General features: G+C 43.6%; 1 protein-coding gene across 1 annotated transcript in view; it reads left to right on the top strand.

Annotated features, from left to right (window-relative positions):
- Positions 1–8027: 8027 nt before the first annotated feature.
- LOC122771480 (xylosyltransferase 1-like) overlaps positions 8028–17097 on the top strand; it is an 82875-nt gene continuing 73805 nt past the window's right edge. Inside the window, exon 1 of the mRNA XM_044029074.1 lies at positions 8028–8353. Coding sequence (XP_043885009.1) covers positions 8063–8353 — 291 coding nt within the window. The 5' untranslated portion in view covers positions 8028–8062. The remainder of the gene's footprint in view (positions 8354–17097) is intronic.

Genomic DNA, 17097 nt, shown 5'->3' with positions numbered 1-17097 from the left:
CATGCATGTGTGTGTGTGTGTGTGTGTGTGTGTGTGTGCGTGCGTCTGTCTATATCTCCCTGAGTGACAAAGAGGTCGGCTCTAATTAAAATCAGCATTTGTTGCCGCAGGGAATGGTAACCATCGTCGTGGCGACAGCGGGCCCACACAGTCCCCTAAGCAACAGAGCTGCAGCTAATGAGAGGGGAAGACAAGGCTCTGCAGCAGGAGTATGAGCTGTTCTCTGGCTCTTCTTATTTTTCCCTTTTCTCGTCTCTTTCATCTCTCCACGTTGTGTCCGTTGTGTGAATGTTTTTGTTTTTCCTCTGACTCTACCCTCGTCCATCGCGCTCACATCCTTTACTAATTCAACAGACCTATGGGCAACCTCGCCGTGCTGTGATTAGGTTTTCTATTTTTTTCCCTCCTCCATCTTCCAACTTTCACCCCTACTTTCCAATTATATCTATTTTGGTCATTAACCGATCTTCATCTCATTTTGCACTCATTTATGGCTTCCTTCATCTCTGTTGTGATTAAGAACTTCACATTTCTTTTATTTGCAGCATGTCTCCTCTCTCCTCTCTCCTCTCCTCTCTCCTCTCTCCTCTCCTCAAATTTTAAAATTCAACATTTAACATTTATCCATCTTATCTCTCCAGCCTCGGCTGTGTTTGCCCGCAGATATACCACCAAGTTAATAATTTGTCCTGCAATTCAAATGCTAAAATACTTTGAGACAGTGGTATGACAAGAATACAGATTAAACACTTGATCAGGGCTGACAAGATACTCAAGATACTCAAGGTCTGCAGAATATTTATGACTTGCACAAATTATTGCTCCTCATTTTTCAAGTTCGTATTGATGTCTTCAACTGCTTTTTTTCTTTTCTTTCCGCAGCTCTGTGCCACAGGAGCGGCGTAAAAAAAAAAACAGACAAAAAGAATAAAAAGCTATATGCAGTTTTGAAAATGGAGAGAATGTCTAATTGCCTCGTCAATTTAAGAATCGAAAGGTCAGGATCCCGCACACAGTGAGACAGATCTTCCTGTGGCTCTTTTACTGTTGTTATTTTTGGGTTTTGCATAATGTGCTTTGTCTGTGTGTAAGCCATGGAATTCCTGAGGATAAAGAAAACCCAGTGTAGTGCTTGAAATGATAACTTACTTTTCTGTCTTTCAGCTGCCACTTCAGTGTATAACTCGTTTCCCTTTCTCAGGCTTGATGTAAGCAAAACTTGGTCTGGTGATAAAAATTTGCATGTAGCAATTTTCTTGTTTTCCTCCCACAATTATCTCACGTTGCCCTTCATTCAACATCTAACCAACTATCAATTTGTCAGGAAGCTATAGCTATTCTCCGTGTAATCTTATTTCTTCACGTCAGTGGTTTGTTGCCCTGAAACCAAAGACCAAAACGATTTTGACCGGCTTTCATGAACGTGTCATTTCTCCAGCATTATTATTAAATAAAGCATTGACCGTATTATCTTTCTGTATGATTTGACAATATCATAGCCCCAAAGCCTTCAGCAGAGCAGAGATGAGATTTAAAGGTCTAGTGTTTAACTTTTAGGAGGGTGTATAATCACTGAAATATAAAAATGATTAATCCCTTCAAAAATGACCATCAAAGCCACGGATTAGTAATAATAAAGTATACATGTTCAGGGTCAGTCTGCTGTGTCACGTATGACGTTTCGAGGCGATCGGTCAATGTATGGCAAAGTTATAGGACACTTCCTGTTTCGTGGCGAAATGGCAGCTGAATTTAAAACGGACGACTTCCTGTTGGGTCAAGTTTGTGTCCGTAGACGTGTTTGGGATTGGTCTCTTGTGTCCGGTATGAAGTTTGATGGCGATCGGTCAATGTATGCCAAAGTTATAGGACACTTCCTGTTTCGTGGCGAAATGGCAGCTGAATTCAAAACGGACGACTTCCTGTTGGGTCAAGTTTGTGTCTGTAGACATTTTCATGATTGGTCTCTTGTGTCCGGTATAAAGTTTGACGGCGATCGGCAAATGGTGGAAATTTCTAAATTTGCCGAGGCCACACCCTTTTGAATCTGCGAAACCTTTCAACAACAAGTACAAATTGGCACGTTTTTTTATGTCGGTACGACAAACGCTTTCAGACGAGGTCGCTAATTTACATAGGGTGCAATTTGAAATGTCCAACAATAGTTTCCAGCAGTTTCGGCCCATACCATTTGTCCTCGGGCCCTAATTATTTTTTTTCTAGCATTAGAATACGCAGCATATAATCTTTCAGCAGTGAAAGAATCATAACAAAGACTTTATAAATGCGGCATATTTAGTGTAGTGTAGTTAGTAGTTGTTTTAGTAGGTAATTCAAACCAGAATAGTATTCAAATCTTTTAAAACTTCTCACGTTTTAAACAAAACCTTTATGTTGACTCGCCGTCGTTTAACCCAACAGCAGTCTATAGTTTATTCGCCTAAAGCTCAGCCACTTATTCAGCGGTGCAGCGTAAACACGATAAATGTTCGGACGAGGCTGTAGCTTTTATTCACCAACACACAGACTCGGCTGTAACTCTTGTGCGTCAGAACTCGCTAGATGAAAAACTTTCCCGGCACAAGTAGAGCAGCTACTTTAAGAGCTTCGGCTCTCATTTAGATATACGGCAAATGGCAGTGTAACCGTAGCAGCCTGTTTTGAGTGATTAGGTGAACTAATGTAACGGCTCCAGCAGCTACAACAACCGTTAGAAGGATGGGTCTTGTTGTTTATTGCTGTGCCACAGTTGTCACTCAGGGTAGAGAAGGCTGTAGCTTCCTCTTCCCTTGAGTGTGGAGTTGTGTGTCAGGTCTTTAAAGCTGTGCTAATCAATATATTTATTCTGGCAGTAGCTGTAGCCAGAGGTGCAGTGGCCATAAAGACAAACGGCCGACAAAGACCAAAGTTACACACATTTTCGGTCATAACTCAACAACTTATACAACGCATTCAGTTCCTTTGGTTGAATTCCTTGACTACATACATGTGTCTGGACAGACGTGGATCCAGCTTGAGTAGCTGTCAGACATAAATATATAAAAAGTGATCATTTAAAAGTGGGCGGGGTTAAAAAGAGCATCCATGACTTCAAACTGCTGAATGACTGTTTTTGAGCAGTATAGAATTCACTTCTGAAACTTGTGTCTGTCTATCAAACGTTTTCTATCATGTTCCAACCTTTTTGCAGCCGTCCCTCTTTGCTAGAACAATGTTGCCGCTGCCTCCATCTGTCTTGACATATTACGACTTCAGCGTGAACCGAATCCGCAGCCTTAAAGTTGAAGGACGACTCGCTCTACCACTGAGCTACCGTGATCGCTAGTATGTACATAGTGGAGCATTTTGCAGTCAAAAGACCAAACCAAACAAACTCACTGTAACATATTCATGAGGTCAACTCTGTGAATGTTATGTTTTTCGGTTTGATCCTCCCGAGTGGCCAATAAGACAGTGGAGCAGTGAAAGTGAATTTGAAGATATCCCCCCATTCTTCATTATCCACTGTCCTGAAGTGTAGCCACTGGCAACGGCTGCAGAGTTTCTTTTATTCTCAGTCACTCCACCGGCGCTGTTGTCAGCCTGCGGATCACAGCCTCCTCTCGGGGCAAGTTTTATATAGTCTGTACTTATATAGTGCTTTTCTAGTCTTGATGACCACTCAGAGCTGCATCTATGTTTTTCATGCACCTATCATGTCCCTGCACACACACACTTCTATCTATCTATCTCTCTCTCTCTCTCTCTCTCTCTCTATCTATCTATCTATCTATCTATCTATCTATCTATCTATCTATCTATCTATTTATCTCTATCTATCTATCTATCTATCTATCTATCTATCTACTCCACGATGTACCCATGTACCGACATACCTACCTACCTACTACCTCACTAATGTATCTACCCACCACCACCTACCTACCTACCCACCAATGTATCACCCACCTACCTCACTTACCTACTACCCATGCACGCATCTACCTACCTACCCTGTGCACCTACCTACCCACATACCTACCTACCTACCCACCACCCACATCTACCCACCTACCTCCTACCTACTACCTACCTACCTACCACCCACCGACCTACGCTATTACTCCACGCAGCCACCCTCCCACCACCACCTACCTACAATGCATATACCACCTACCTACTACCACTCCTACTACCTTCCTACTACCTACTCCACACCATCTCCACGCACTACTCACCACCCACCAATGCTACCCCTACCACCTACCTACCCTACTACCACCCACCAATGCACCTCCACCCTACCTACCTACCCCTCCACCTACCTACCTACTACCTACCAATGTATCTACCTTCCTACCTTCCTACTACCTACGTATGTACCTATGTACGTACCTACCTATTATTTCATATCCTATCAGTATTATTTCAAAAGTGTGCTTCTAGCAGCATAATTCTAGCAGCATAAACATCCCCCTGGGCAAATGTGGCCATTATACAGCACAAGCGTGCTGCTTCCTCAGTACACTGAAGCATAGCGCTGCATGTAACGCTGACTGATGAGTGATCTTACAGAGATGTGCACTACACCATGATGATGCATGACGCAGCCCTGACACATGACCTTTTGAGGGCCTGTTATTGGCTGATTCCATGACATTACATTAGTCACTGCCATCAGTACTTGAGTCACAGATTTAGCTTCAGCTGCCGGGTTTATTTAAGCACGCAGAAGTCCATAAAGAACATTTTGGTCATTTGTAATTTAACTTTTAAGACCAGTCTCCGGTTATGAGTATTACATATTCACTTAATAACTGGCCGATGTTTTATCAGCGTGAGTGTCTCCCTGCTGACGTGCTGCAAAATCACCATATTGAGGTTTGGTGCAGTATTGGGCTGAGTATCTGCCAGAGAAGTTTTCCCAAACTCTGTTACTCTCGGCATTGCCATGCATGGAGCACAGGAAGTGTATTTACTCTAACAAGGATCTCTGAATCACTCTTGAGCTGAAAGTTTGATTGAGCTAAAAATATTCCCACCTCGCAGTTATTTATGAAGTTTTATACACAAACTATCTGCATGCAGTTGACAGTCTCCTACAAGGCTGTAGTGCAAATTATCATTTTTAAGACATTGTGCAGTTTTATTTTATAATTAAATTAAGCCTCCAAGATGACTGGGCTGATACTGTGCATTAGATCAATGCAGGATTTCTTCTCTTAACTTTTTAAGAATTCAGGATTTAATGTGCAAGCGCGTCCTGGACTCATTATAACGTGTCTTCCTCTGCGCTACGGAAATAATTTCATGTGAGCTATTCGGTGACAAATTCAAGGAGACCAGCAGTTTGAATATAGCAACTTATTAAATCATATTAAGCCAGAGACAATATTGAATAGGAATGGCGCCGATGCTCCGAGGTGCAATAAACCTATACACAGCTGTGAAGGAACCAAAGTTAGCGCTGCTGTAGATTGATTTCCCTTGTTACAAATGCAATGGCAATCGCAGGGCAAAATAAGTTTTAATCTTCTCAGTAACTTTTGATATGTGTTATTTACAGTATATCACAGTATATTTACAGTGTTGGTTGGTCAGATGTTTTCCTATCGCAGGCGTAAACACTGGCACATTTTATTTATAAATGTATTTTAGGTCTATTCCTATCATATCTACAGGGTTTTTTTTTATTATGAGAAAAGCACGTTCTTACGGTCTTAGGTCACTTGATTTGTTTGTATTGTCAATTCCGCATCACTGAGAACTACATGTGGCAACAAAGCTTGTAAGTTTGCTGCTAAAACTGAAGGAGCTGGTCTCACTGAACACTTTTAAAGGTGATACTGAATGACCTGGAGACCCAAACATCTGGCCGTGGATGTTTTTATCCAATTTTAACTGCTTTTAATGACCACTTCATCAACCACCATCATACCTGTGCCAGAAACTGAACAACATGTGATGGTCTATGAGTGATTAGACTCATTATCATGCTTAGACTTTTGATAAACATGGGTGTAGATCATATGGTGGGCAACAAGGTGCCCTTTTTTTTAAAAAAAAAGGGAATAAATCAATGAATAAAAAAGTCATACAGGTGCCCGACGCACACTGTGGCAATTATCTAGCATGTTTGGACTGTCTTCAGGCAACTCACTTAATTCTTGCAGCTCAGCTGTGACGTACCTCCTGGAAAGCAGCGGAGAGAAAGTACATTTTCCTACTGGGTTCCAGCTGGGATCTAGCGAGTGTGAATGCAGATAGGGTAATTTCTCTTGAACTTAGTGAGGAAAAGACAGATATTCCACTGGGATGTACGGTTAAATGGTGGCCCCAGGAAATCATATATCAGGAGACCCAGTGTTCCTGTAGCTACCTGTTGGGATCAGTTAAGTCTGTCGAGAGTCCCTGGAGCCTCAATAATACTCTGTAATAACCATATTGAGCTTTTCAAATGGAGCCATTTACAGGTATATTGGGTTATTATCAGGATTTCTTTGCCAGATTTCGTTTTGGAAAAATGAAAATGTAGAATAGTGTGCCAGCAATTCCTTTCACATAGAGAACAGAGAGGAGACAAGAGAGAATTTCTGTTTAATAAACAAATCCATAATTATAATACAAGATCAGACCAATGCTTTTTCCTTCCCTTTCCCATCTGCTGGAATCATTTACCTTCTCATGTTAGAAATCCATTCCAATCTAACTTTATTTGTGAAGCACTTTAAAACTCCTTTTTGCTTTTTGACGCCTGAGAATAAGTCTTTTAAATGTAATGTTTGGCTTTTTACTAACAGCCCAAACAAACTTGCATTTCCTGTTTTAAAGCAGAAGCCTGTTACAGATATGAAGAATAGCAAGTCTGCACCACATAAACCTGATGCATGAACCAATGAAACAGAAGGAAGGAATGGCAGAGACAGCGTGGACAGAGTCATAGTTCTGTATAAAGAATAAGAAGAGCTTTAAAGAAATTCACCATCATACATACTGTTTTTTTTTCTCTGCCTCCAATTTACCTTTGCTTTTAATGAGGTCTCGCATCATTAATGATGTCTCACATAATGAGGGCCACATGGAAAGCTGAATGGATTTTTTTGGATTCCATGCACGCACGTGGCAACCAGTAGTGATGTCGCCTATAACAATCTCAACCTTTTGTTTTGAACCACTGATGTTGGCAAAATTGGCCAGTAACTAGTTGAGGTTTAAATGAGTGTCCTATCAACAATGAGCAATGGCGTGTGGGGATTCGAACCAGTAACCATCCATTACAAGCAGGGCCGGCTCTACCTAATTTTGTGCCCTAGGCGAGATTGTGTGTGTGTGTCCACGAGCGTGTTTGTCGTGCTCAAAAGTGACTGTATACTCATCACTAGTCACCTTGCGGCGCCCCTCCAGCAGATGGCGCAATAGGCGACCGCCTATATCGCCTATGCCAAGAGCCGGCCCTGATTACAAGCCCAACTCCCCTCCGCACATCCATGGGCTAGCATTTTTCCATGTAATATGTGCATATATTTTACATTTAAGTTAATTAATTCACTAAAATAAATATGAAAACAAAAAGCTGTTAAATGTTCTTAGAAACATTGTCCTTGTTAGCAATTTCTACTACTTATAATATTATTATAGTCATTTTGACTTTTGACTGCAGGATGCTTGGATTGTTGAATTGCACTTGGAATAGTGGTGGTTTTTGTTTTATTTGTTTATTTATTGATTGATGTTTATTTGTTGATTTTGGATGTTGGCACTGAGACAGTGGGTATGAGAAGCTCTGTCCTCGTGACTTTCCGGTTTATCTTGTGGAGAAATAACCACTGTATTCGTCTAAGAAACAAATGATATCAAATAAAATAATGATATAATGTAATGTAATATAATGATAAAATCCCCGTCGTTTCACCACACGGTGGCCCTCTGCCTCTCCTTGTCGACGCTCCTCCTCGCCTCCTCCCCCTCCTCCTGTCTCCCCTCCTCCTCCTCCTCCTCCCCTCTATTTCCACTGCTTCCTCGGGTCGCGCTGCGCACAGTCAGCCACAGACGCTCCTCCAGCTCCGTGCTGCCCCGGTGTGCGATGATGGTCGGCGGCTCGTGTGCTCGCAGGCTGGCCCGCCGCTCGCGCTCCGCCCTGATCGCGGCGCTCACGGTGCTGCTGGTGCAGACGCTGATCGTGTGGAACTTCAGCAGCCTCGACTCCGGCGAGGACGGGGCTTCCAGCGTGCGGGAGAAGAGGGACCGGGTCGCGGCGGGCAACAAAGCCGCTGGCAGCGACTATTTCCAGCGCGACGAGAGCCACAAGCGGCGGCAGCAGCCGCATCTTCCTCCTCCGCCCGCGAGAGGAGCGGCGCGACACATACAGCAACCGGTAAGAGAGACAGAGACAGAGACAGCGCTGCCAATGTGTCCATCACCACGTACAGTGTCTGTGTAGCAAGAGAGAGTGTGTGTGTCTCTGCGGGGAGGATGTGAGGCAGACGGGTCAAAACATTCCCAGTTTGCGCTTTTGGCGGCCTTGCGTCTAAAAGAACGAGCGCGCGGCTGTTGTCACCTTCCTCGCAGGGAAATGAGAGGATGTGTGAGGATGAGGATGAGGTGAGGGATGCTGGGAGACGGGCATCCTCAGCTGAAGTCTCGCTGAATGAAGACACAGAGACTCCAGTTTGCTGAGTCTAAAATCTGATCCCAGCGTGCAGTGGTTCACTCCAGGGCACGCGCTTTTGACTAAGCTCTGTGGAGATGCCGAGTCAACTGAGTGGGGTGTGAGGGTTTTTTTCTTTTTGGTTTTTTTTTTACCTGTCACGGTGTGTTTGGTGTTTTGTGTCAAATGCAGGAGCTGCTGGGCTCAGCAGCACAGGCCAAATTGAAACCTAATCCAATTTACATCCTGGCTTTTGATGAGTGCGCATAGATATTAGAGTCATGTGCTGTCTGTGGAGAGAGAAAAAAGGCAGTTTTTATTTTTATTGCTAATGGCAACATCAAAACACAAAGGTCAGGGTGGGATACAATGGTGTGATTGTGGAGCCTGAGCACACGCACACACACACACACACACACACAGCAGTTCAGTTGTGGCTGCATAATGAACATCATACACACTAAAATGAATAAATGAACTACAGATAGACTCTGAGACTGTGTCCATTCATGAGCGAAGAGGAGAGAATGTTGCACGCTGGGAATTAAATAAAATATTGATTCCCTCCCCCCCAAAAAAAAAATCCAAGTGTTTATTTGCAGTGGCACCAGGAACACGTCCCCCATGCCCCAGAGACTTGTACACTGTCTGACTGAGTAGGTTTTTATGTATTTGCAGAGATTCATTTTTCACAACCTGATGTCTGGAATTAAAGCAAATTTGCACAACAGACGCTTTGACACAGTTGTTGTTCCTGGCCAAAAAGAACGTGCGGCACGTCCTCCCTCCGCAGAGGCTGCCAGGCGTTCAAGTACGACCCTACTCCTCCTCAGCCACCGCCGTGCGACCAGCAGATAAGCGGCAGCGATGTGGCGTGATACACTGTGGCCTCGCGCGCAGTCACTCGCTCTAGAGCTGTATTATCTTGTCTCCTCCGCAGATCCTGCAGTGACTCGCTCACTCACTTCATCTGGCATCAGGACCGGCTTGTCCCACCTGCCGGCTTCTCTCCACAGAACAAAGTCGTACCAAGGGCGGCTTTTATTTGAGGCGTTTGTCTGCTGTTTGTCAGCCGGTGAATCCGTCAGTGAAATATCAGCGTAATATACCCGTTATGGTGCTTCAGGGAACCGATGACTGTGGCGCTTGTTAGTGAGTTAACATTAAAGCACTTCGGGATATTATTACCTCGCGCTGCATGGAATTACTGTAATATTCCTTCAAGGACTCTTCATGAAATGACAACTGTGCATCAAGTTGTGTCACAGCCTGCTCATGCTGCAGCCGTGAGCTCTTAAATAAGGCTTTTCCTCCTCATGGGCTCAGAGCAGCACTTCACACGGCCTGAGACTGTGAAGCCAGTCACAGACTCTCAGCCCTCCGTCTCTCTTCTTCTTCTTCTGCAGTTCTGTGGCCCCCAGACTCCTCACGTTCAACTAGTCGCCCTCAGCCACACGCGCTCCCTCAACTGGTTAATAACTGCATTTTCATTTTTTTCCCCCTCCCTCCCTCCCTCCCTCCCTCCTTGTGGGTGGTGTTTTTGCGTGAGCGGCACTTGGCAAGGCAGCGTAGTCCAGCCTAAGGGTTTAAGCGTAAGCACCAACTGATGCTGTATATGAGGCACCGGGTGGCGAGAGCAGCACTTCCAGAATAGAATAAGCCAAGAGCTACAGTGACAAACGCAGCAGAGCTCTTACATGATAACTTGTGTTGGAATATTCTGCATAGCTGAGGATGTGTCACCACAGCAGGCAGGAGCTGCAGCTGTCATTAGTGGTTGTCTCCTGTTGTGTGTGTCTTTTGAGAAACGGGAGAGCAGGAGATGTTTTTCTCTCGTCATCCATCAGACAGCGCGGCTTGTTTGTTCACGTGTCTGCCGCCTTCTGTATCTGATGTTGTTGAACCCTTTTCTCTGCTCCAAACTTGAGGTTTTTCCTTTATTTAGAGCTGTACATGTTGTAGGGGACGAGTCGCTACGATAGTCGGTGTTGGTAATGGCCAAAGTCAAAGAAGAAAGTAAAATGGTATGATCCAAAGAGAGATGTCCACCACCACCGTCAGGGGACGAGCTCGCCGTAAACGTCTACCACGCAGTTGAAGACTTTAGCATCTTTGGTTTTCTGCAAAAATCTCTTTATATGGAATCAAAACAAGTCAAATCAGAAATTGGAATCAGATTGATTCAGGAAATTAGCGCTCGTACAAAAATTGACTCACTGAGGCAAACTGTGAATTTAGACTTGATTTGATTTCTCACACAGGATCGCGTCTGTGTGTTGCCAGAAGGGACCGAACATTACACGATGGCCTCATACTTTTTTTTTCTATTATTAATAAGTGCTTATTAAGGTTTCCCCGCTAATGTGCCAACATTTAAAGGATCTACCTTCAGCAGGAGACTGAGAAAAGCTCTGCAAAGCGTCTGTTTGCGAGCTCCACATCTGGCTGTCAGCGTTTTCTTTCCGTCTGCCGCGGTAGCCGCACGCCGTCACGAGCCCCATGTGCCCAGCGGGCGTCCGGCTCGCACATGTTGTAAAGAGTTTCCCAGTTAGTCATGGTAGGACGTGAAACATTACTTATGATGCTCACTTTTCCCCTTTTTTTTGTTTCCGCTTGCACCAAGTTTTCCTACTGGGTTCCTGCATGGAAGATGATGACGTAACTAATCCTTACAAGCCTCCTCTAAAACACAGGACATTCAGAATCCACTGCATACAAATATTACATGACAGGTTTAACCACAGAAAATCATACTTCATCTCATGGTTTTTGTTCTCGGTGGTACACTAGGCTCAGCTGCAGACCTTATGTATACAAAGGAACGAGAGCCGCTGGATATTTTTACTTGAATAGGTTGTGACTGACTAAGGAAAATAACAAAAAAAATGACAGACGCGAGAACAGCTCTGTGGGGTTTGTCACGTGACAGAAAACACCCTGATATAATATTCTCTTCTTCAACTTCTCATAAAGGGTTTCAAATACCCTTTTGAATAAAAAAAACCCCTGTGTAATCCCCGGTTTAAACGTGTTCTTGACCAGCGGGAATGGGTTTAATCTGCATTCACGCGCACGTCATTTCTGACGCTTACAGCCACTATAGCAGTTTTTTCAGCATCTAAAAATCACTCCAGTAAAACACACAAAATACTATCGACTGTAACATTGTCACGGATCGCGCTCACTCTTTTTGTGTCTGCCGCATTCGTGACATCACATTTCACACACACACAGATGGTGCAGGGGTGAAAACACCACGGGGCAGACCAACCACTGGCAACGAGAATGGTGTTAATCACCTTTTTTTTAGTGGGTTCAGCCAGGCTCAAAACACTTCTTTATTTCTGTTGAAAAAGCAAAAAAACATTGTAAAGACTCAGCGTTAACGCGAAAATGAAATCACTCGGTAAAGGTCTCGAGTCCTGCTGGAATCGTCGTTTAAATGATGATGGCGTACACCGGGGAGTACCGGCGCGTGCGTCACATGTGTTTCACATTTGGGAGCTTTGCTGGAAATTCGTTGTTGCTACCAGTCTGTGCTCCAACCATCAGCGCGACCACACCGTGATTCATCCCGCTGTGCTCGTGATCACAGCGCTGACTCACACATTGACTTCCATTCATTTGGACAGCCCAAAACCTAAACTTAACCTAACCACAATTCAAATCGTCCCCCTGAAATTAACCAGATCCTCAGAAATGAGCTTCTGCCTCATTAGGTCCAGGTTTTGGTCCCCATGAGGACTTTATTTGTGCCTATGATGCACAAACATTGATGCAGGGAAGCCACTACATGCATATACCTTTGCACGTATACTCAATGATGTCCTTTTTTGGAACAGTCTGCGATGAGGGGGTGTGGAGTCATAGGTGACACGGCACCGTAGCTGCAAGATTTATGTGCTTGAATGTGTTCAGTTGGCGTGTTAGTCGTCATTCAGTCAAATTTGTTTGTATTACTAAGCAGCGATGCAAAAAACATGCTTCTAGTGTGGTGTGGTGTCGTATATTTCATTTCCCGAAACACTCGTTCTTCACGTTGCGAGGGAAAACTGCCTTCCTCACCTTTCCCACACCCGCCTCACACGCACTTTGCTCCTGGTGCCACTTCATGTGCCAGTCACTGTCAGCGCTGTTTTTTGTGTGGCAGCAAAGCCACTTTCGCCGCGGTAATTGGTGGTTAAATTGGCACTTCGCAAAACTAAATCACGTTGGAGTGTGAGCTATTTTGCTTTAAACAGACATCGGGACATACATAATTACAGTCCAGAGACGCCCCCGGAGATGCACTGTGTGATTTCAAATTTCAACTGTCCCAATCATTACATCAATAAAGTGTTGCGCTGTTAAACCTGTAATGAGGGAAAAGTAAAGTGCAGCCTCCACATCGGTCCGTCCATTTGTCGTGATGACTCAACACGCGGAGATCTTCCTTTTTTCAAGTGCTCGTAATCTCGGCGAGAGAGGAGAGAGACGGAAACGTTCACATCTGAGTGAAAGGGCTAAGAATCTCAGACTTGAAAGAGATGCATGTAAAAAACACCAAGACACTTTGATGTTGATGGGTAATTTGTATACGTGACACCTTCCTCCTTCAAAAAAAACACATTTCATTATTATCATAATTCGCCGTGCCATAAAAGACCTGTCATGTTGTTTCACCGAGCTGATCCCACTCCCGTGCAAAATATCTGTGTCAGCACAGAATCCGAAAACTTCAGAGTGACAGTTGGCGTATCCATGGCAGCGCAAACATCACACACGGACGCCTCTGTGCTGAACGCTCCTCCTCGCACAGGTGCTACATGTACGGCGGGCCTCTTCCATGTGGTATCCATGTAATCCGGAGGCAGCAGACCCCCCTCCTCCTGTCTTTACTCACCGTGTGTGAAGGAGGGGGTTGGTATTCAACAGGTGTCAGGATGTTAGAAATGCGACACATGCACACTGGCGTGACTCCTGTTGTCCTGTCAATGGTGTTGAGTCTGGAGATGATGATTGTATTGTCCCTCACGGAGCATGTGGATAATTACACAATGTGGTAGTGGTTAGAACGAAGACCGGGGTTCCAGACCCGCTCAGAGTCCTCCGGTTTCCTCCCACGGTCCAAAAACATGCAATATGGAGATTAGGTAAATATCTGTGAGATTGAATGGTTGTGTGTCTCTGTATGTGACCTTGTGATGGACTGGCGAGCTGTCCAGGGTGGACCCCGCCTGTCGCCCTATGTCAGCTGAGATTGGCACAGCGACCCTCATGTGGAGGATAAAGCTGTAGAAGATGGATGGATGGATGGATGGATGCTCAGCTATTCTTCTTAGGACACTGCATTGACACAGCCTAAACAAAGTGTTATTACTAACCACAACGCGACCACAATGCAAACCGTAGCCCTTAACTTAACCAGTTCCTCAGAAATTAAGTTCTGCCTCATTAGGACCAGGTTTCCGGTCCTGACAAGGTCAGTGTTAATGCCAGAAAAAGTACACACACACACACACACACACGCTGACACACCATCCCCTCACCCGTCATCCTGTACTGCTGTTACAGATGGTTTCATTCCCCAACACATTAATAACGCATCATCTAGATGAATGAAGCTATATAATACCTAGCGTTGCCAATAATCCCATAGGTAAGAGGCTTAGCAGGCAGCCCGGCGAGAGAGACAGGGAGAGAGACAGGGAGAGAGAGAGCAAACGAGGCAAGGCAGTGGCAGGGGCCAGATTTGTTTTATCTGAAGTTGTGTCCATGTGGATATTTAGTGCAGGGCTAAGAGGTTACACACACACACACACACAAACAAAGCTAGTCTTCTTAGGACACTGCAATGATGTCCATTCATTTGGACAGCCTAAACAAAGACTTATCCCTGACCTTAACCATAACCATATACTTAACTGTACTTAAGTGCAAAACCTTCTTATTTATATTACTAGCAACTTTTACATTTACTCCACTAGATTTTCCCATAACTATCTTTGTTACTTGTTGCTACCGAATAAAACCAAACGAAGAAGAAGATTTAGTTATGGTCTGTATTTTTATAGAGCTTTTCTAGTCTTGATGAGCTGCTTTTACCCATTCACACGCTTCAATATGCAGTTAAGTGTCTTGCTCAAGGACACATATAGACTAGCAGGGCCAGGGATTGAACCCACAACCATCCAGTTGAACAGCAACTCCAACTACCACTGAGCTACCATGGCTCAATCCTTATGCCTCACTTTTTTTACTTTTTCAAGTACATTTTATATCAGAAATTTACTTTTGATACTTAAGTACAGTAAATGTCACATACTTTAAGACTTTTAAGTAATATTATAAAAAGTGACTTCAACGTCTACCTAAGTCATTTTCTGCTAAGATACTTCCCTTTTAGGTTAGGTTTTGGTCTCCATGAGGTCAACTGGTCCTGACAAGGTCTGTGTTTATGCCATAAAAGATCCTTAAGAGGTGACAAATGCCAGCACACACACTCTCACACACACATATGTAGGGATTATTGACCCATTGCTCAACTCCCCTGCTGTTTCCGGATTATCCCTTTAAATAGATCTACTCTATGTCATGAAAGGAGATTAGCGCTGACTGCTGTTAAGACACATCATGTGTTGCATTGATTGTGATTCCTGATCACATTAAACAGCTTCATTGTTTTGCTTGAAAATGAAATGAAATGAACAAAGAAAGTGTTTTTACTTGAAGTGTTCAGTCGCCACTGAAGAGAGTGAAGATACGGCATGACAAAAGACTTGTGATTGTGTTTTTGTCTTTAAGCTCGTGCACACAGCATGTGTCTCTGAGCTCAGTCTGGACTGAGGAACGACAACTTCTCATGGACAAAGAAATCTGAATTATAAGCCTCTGAAAACATGTTTTCTCCGTCTGTGGGCCGCACAATTAACTTCTGTTGTAATGAGAATAAGTCAGACATTAATTGGCTTTTCTCCGGCGTCGTGGGAGCGACCGTGATGTGATTTTCTGCTGTGCGCGGCGTCAGTCGCGGAACAGCAGGGCACAGTGGAAGGAGTCGGTTACCTCGCTGAGAGGTTGGAGGTGTGAAGCCTGTCGCCTGCAGCTCCTCATCTTTACAGCTCACTGTGGCTGCTCCTTCTTCTGCCATTACACTGGGCCATATTTCAAACTCAACTGCTGTAAAAAAGATAGTTGTTTCTTTCTCAGTGAACTCTACCTCCAGTGCCGGGTTTCCATCATGGTAAACATGGTGCAGTTTGGTACAGTTTGGAATGGTTAAGCCATTTAGCAGCAGTCGAAACACGAGCCAGTAAACTGACACAACAGACAACAAAGGAGGAGGATTAGGTTCTAATCGTACAATAAATCCAATAAAATAAAGCTAAATAACATATTTTTCATGTGTAAATGGTAAACTTAGACACACTATTGTTGAAATTGCACTTATTTTTCTCAGGAAATTCAGGTTGTTCATAATATGACACTTTATTAAATGTGAAACAAGGGGAAACGTTTGGAGTCCTTGTTGTTCATAGTTTATCATGCTGTTATTTTACTGAGTTTGACACCACTGTACTAAAGCGTGGAGTGGTGGGGGGGCAATTATTTTGGTACTATATCTATATCTGTGCCAAGCCAAACCATTCCATTCCACAAAGCACGGCTCAAGTGCACTGACACACACGTGGTCTCTGTTTTGTTTTACCTTTTAAATGCTCTTAATGTAAAGCTTGAGCAGTAACTTGAGTCCACACCAGTTTGCCTGACTGCAGATGTTGTGCACACACACTCATGTAAACAGGAAGCAGATCGTTGACTCTGCAGTTGGTTACTTTAGTTGCACACAATACTACAAGTGAGGCACAGCAATGGGCAAAAAGGAGCAGGAAGGACGTCTGTTGTTGTTTGTTTGTTGATTTGATTTGTATTGAGATTCTACAATTAAATCATTGCTATTTAAAAACCATATTTTTTAAATTCAGTGCACATGGCATGTCAGTCAGTCATTCTGTCATTCATCTTAATTGAATGGAACAACAGAATACTTACATTTAGCTGCCCACGCTAGTACTAGAATACACATGTTAACATGTTTTGTTTCAACTTTGCCTCAGTGTTGAGCTGAGCTAGATAAAATAAAATAAAATAAAATACTGGGTCTAAATCTAAATAAATAGATCATCTTAAAACAGGACACAGCAAAAAAATATTGAATGTCCGTCACACTTCACTTCACTTCATTGTTTCAGGGGCTTTAATATCACAAATAAAATGTCAGTTTGAATATACAGACCAGTGGTCAATTTAATCTCATAATTATTATACTCCAAAATCCACATTTTGAGTTGACATATTTAACATTAATGTTTACTCAGAGCAAGCAGAGGAACGGTCTGCAAACAAAAGAACAAAATAAAGAGAATGAATGAATTTTATTGAATGTTTTTCAGGGAAATATTGTACGCTGAATGCTATGGTGTTGCTGCCGT

This window comes from Solea senegalensis, linkage group LG6, assembly GCF_019176455.1.
Source record: "Solea senegalensis isolate Sse05_10M linkage group LG6, IFAPA_SoseM_1, whole genome shotgun sequence".
In the NCBI taxonomy this organism is placed as follows: Eukaryota; Metazoa; Chordata; class Actinopteri; order Pleuronectiformes; family Soleidae; genus Solea; species Solea senegalensis.
This window is presented reverse-complemented; position numbering and strand designations above follow the sequence as displayed.